Here is a 4187-nt window from a genome sequence, read left to right as displayed (position 1 = left end):
TTTCATAGGCATCAGAATAAGGATCTGAATGCATGCCACACTTTTTAGATTTCATTTTAATTCATTTAATGATCAGGTTGCCTAAGTCATGAAAGTTTAAAATAAATATGTCTGTAGTTGTAACCTGATAATATGCAGATGTGAGTCGTAACTAGAGTGATGAATTACAATAAATAATTCATGAAATAAGTTAATTTAAATTTGTTATTAATTTATTAAAACTGGAAATACATAAATAATTTATAATAAATATATATTCAGTATATGTGCCTCAGTATATGTGAAATCAAAGCAGTAAATGCTTTGACTTCATTTTAAAAACTAGACATAATTGTAAATTTGACATGTTCAATTATATATAAAAAATTAAAATAAAAAGCTCTCTTTGTTTTTTGTTTTTTTTTCTTAATTTTACGAATGTTATTTATATAGCTGATGAATGTGGGGGATTTTCCATGTTTCACTATACAAAAACTTAAAATCAAAAGCTCAATTTAGTTTTTTCACAATTCTAGGTGTATTATCTATATATTCATTGAATATGAGGAATGTTCAATTATATAAAAAATTTTAAAAAATATTTCTGTATTTATATTCAGTTTTAATAAATTAATGACAAATAACTATTATTATTATTATTTGGCATCTCTGCTGACAATATAGCAAACTTTAATGAAGTCACTGCAGAGCCATTCCGGACCAGACGGGGGCGCTACAGCACAGCGAGCTAAAACGAAGTAGAGGAACCCGGAAGTGAGAGTGCGTCTTGGTGTTATTTTGTTTTCCTCTCTTCCCGCTGTCAGAAACTTGTGTTTTCTGGTTAAAATGGCCGTCAGCGCGGTCCACCTGGAGTCTGACGCCTTCCTGGTGTGCATGAACCACGCGCTGAGCACCGAGAAGGAGGAGGTGATGGGTTTATGTATCGGGGAGGTGGAGGCGTCCCGGATCGTCCACATCCACTCGGTGATCATCCTCCGCCGCTCCGACAAGCGGAAGGACCGGGTGGAGATCTCCCCGGAGCAGCTGTCCGCTGCCTCCACCGAGGCGGAGCGGCTGGCGGACTCCACCGGCAGACCGATGCGGGTGGTGGGCTGGTACCACTCCCACCCGCACATCACGGTGTGGCCGTCCCACGTCGACGTGCGGACCCAGGCGATGTACCAGATGCTGGACCAGTGCTTCGTGGGGCTCATCTTCTCCTGCTTCATCGAGGACAAGAACACCCGAACGGGCCGCGTCCTCTACACCTGCTTCCAGTCCGCGCAGGCGCAGAAGGGCTCCGAGTACGAGCGAGTGGAGATTCCCGTGCACGTGGTTCCGCGCGAGGCGATCGGGAAGGCGTGCCTGGAGTCCGCCGTGGAGCTGCCGCGGATCCTGTGCCAGGAGGAGCAGGACACGTACCGCCGGATCCACGGGCTGTCCCACCTGGACCCGGTCACCAAGATCCACAACGGCTCGGTGTTCACCAAGAACCTGTGCAGCCAGATGTCCGCCGTCAGCGGGCCGCTGCTGCAGTGGCTGGAGGACCGGCTGCAGCAGAACCGCCAGAGCATCGCGGAGCTCCAGCGGGAGAAGGAGCGGCTGCAGCGGGAGCTGGGTGCGCTGTGAGCCGGCGGGACGGCTGTCCGATAATGGGCGCATTGGTGCTGGTGTCTGCCGCTTTTCAGGCAGAACTCGAACCTTTTTCTGTTGCTGTTACCGGGAAACATGTATTGTTATGTAAATAAAAAGATTTATGGTTGAAATGGTTTGTGCAAAAGTCTTTGGTCACTCCATAAAGGCCATGTTTTGGGACTGGGAGAAAAGAATAAGAGTACATTTCCGCAAAAAACGAGGACATTTTGAAAAATAATTTCAGAAATTGTCTAGAAAACCCCCCCAGACATTTCTCAGTTTAAAAAGTCTAACAACTGCCAGAAAAAGCTCAGAAATTTTCTAGAAAAAACAAAAACATTTCTGAGCTCCAAATGTCGAAAAGTTGAGAGAAAATATTAGTGTTAGTCTAAGAAATTTTCTGAGAAAAACGTGGAAAATTTTCTGGAAAAGTTAAATTTCTAAGCTCAGAAAAATATTTAGAGAATTCATAGAACTTTTCATTTTCTGTTTGATTTGAAATTTTCTAATTTAAAAAGCTGAAAATTTCTACTTTTGAAATTTAGAATTCTAACTTAATTCCTCTTTTTAAGAACATCTGAATTTAATCTCAGAATTTTTTTCTATGATTCTTTAATCCCATATTTCTGACATTTATTTTTTCAGAATTATAATTTTTTTTCTCCCCTGAATTATTACTTTAGTCTTAGAATATTTACTTTTTTCCATATTGTGGAATAACAATACAATTTGAAATAAGGCTGTAAAATAGCAAAATGTGGAAAAGCAATATAAATACTTTCCAGATGTCTTGTAGGACTGACTGAAAATATTAAAAAACTTGGAATTTTGGTCCGTAATCGAACCAGGTCTACAGGTGTGAAAACACAGTACGACTAAAATAAAAGTTTGGAAAAAACTGAATGATCAAATGTTTAATAGGTATTTTATTTCTTTTATTTTTTTTTGCTAATTTAAGGCTTCAAACATCTGTTAGATATTAAGGTACAAAAACTGCAGAGTTTAACATGTTAATCGAAAATTAATATGAATTGTTCACAGGATATTTTAAAAATAATTTTAGAAATTTCAGCATTAGCAAAGTCGGATTGTTTATGTAACCAGACAACTTCTTGCAAACAGTCAAACAAAAAAATAGAATCAAGCTAAACCAGTCTGACAACTGTGAGGTGAACAAGCACATCATACTCATACCTGTGGAGGTTTGGATAGAACCAGATACGTTTGTTCAGGTCAGTAAAAACAGAATCACATTTGCTGCGTTTCCATTAAAAATGTCCATATGCAGTGGTGAAGAAAGTACTCAAGCAATGTACTTAAGTAAGGTACTCTAATAAGAGAACATTAACATTTGTACTTGAGTAAAAGAGTACAGGCTTTTAAAAATACTTAAGTATTAAAAGTAAAAGTACTTGCTGAATGCATTACCTAATATCATTTAGTGTACCTATTTTATTTAATTTTAATACATTAGTAATGTGCCATTTTAATGAACAATGCCATAGATAAAGCATGTTTTTATTGTGTTTACTTCCACATTGCATGGCAGGCACCTATTGTTCTACACCCAATAGAATGTCTGTTTACTATTGGGACCTGCCCATAGCAATGCATAGGGAGAGCAGTGACTGACTTGCACAAAGTGTGCCAGCATCAAACCAACGGGCACACTTTGGAAGGCTCAGGTTAAATTTCTTCAGGAATTTTCTAGTTTTTACTGATTATTGTTCTCCGAGTTGTGTTCTGCATGTGGGTCAGAAAATTAGATTCCAACATGACACAACTGACTCAGCCTTTCTTATTATTTTAAGTCTGTTTGAGTCCCAGGTTCATGTTTTCTGACGTCAGCAGGTAAAAATATTCCTCAGTCTCACAGTCAGTACCAGTTAGATCAGTTTTTGTTCATTTGTCCTCGTAATACTTTTAGTTTAACCTCACCTGTCCAGTCTGGTTCTACCGCAGTTCTGTTGGGTCACAGGTTTGTTGTTCAGATGTTCTTCTACTTTTTGGATCATTCCAACAAACTGTAAGTTTGCTTGGTTTTCTACTTGAACTTTGTCTTCAGGAACTTTATAGTTTGACATTTTTCTCTCTGTTGTTTGTAGAACAGGGGCACTACTGACTTGAACTCAAAGTTTCATCTCTCTATTATTTGAAGGTTAGTCTACAGGATTAGTAGATTACTGATAAACTGCAATAAAACAATTTGAAGAGCTGATATTTCTTTCCCTCTGAACAAACTGCTTTATGTTATTTCCTAGAATCAAATTCCAATCTTCACCATAAAAGTTAAACAGAACAGTTTCAAAGTAAAATATTATATTCCTAAAATGAGTCTAATTCAGTCAGATTATTAAGAAGTTAATCTCTGATAGAGAGGGTAGTTCAATAATTGAGTTGAAATCCTTCCTGTTCAGTGAACCAGTGAATGTAAATGTTGCTCCATGTCTCCATCTAGTGGACTGATAGTAGAAGTGCAGGTTGAATCAGTGAATGTAAATGTTGCTCCATGTCTCCATCTAGTGGACTGATAGTAGAAGTGCAGGTTGAATCAGTGAATGTAAATGTTGCTC

General features: G+C 38.5%; 1 protein-coding gene across 1 annotated transcript; it reads left to right on the top strand.

Annotated features, from left to right (window-relative positions):
- The first annotated feature begins 655 nt into the window (after positions 1–655).
- brcc3 (BRCA1/BRCA2-containing complex, subunit 3) lies at positions 656–1745 on the top strand. The gene has a single exon (XM_007543671.2). It carries the CDS (start codon positions 826–828, stop codon positions 1606–1608), a length of 783 nt encoding a protein of 260 aa, XP_007543733.1. The 5' UTR covers positions 656–825; the 3' UTR covers positions 1609–1745.
- Positions 1746–4187: the final 2442 nt, after the last annotated feature.

Source organism: Poecilia formosa, unplaced genomic scaffold (genome assembly GCF_000485575.1).
Source record: "Poecilia formosa unplaced genomic scaffold, Poecilia_formosa-5.1.2 Scaffold876, whole genome shotgun sequence".
In the NCBI taxonomy this organism is placed as follows: domain Eukaryota; kingdom Metazoa; phylum Chordata; class Actinopteri; order Cyprinodontiformes; family Poeciliidae; genus Poecilia; species Poecilia formosa.
This window is presented reverse-complemented; position numbering and strand designations above follow the sequence as displayed.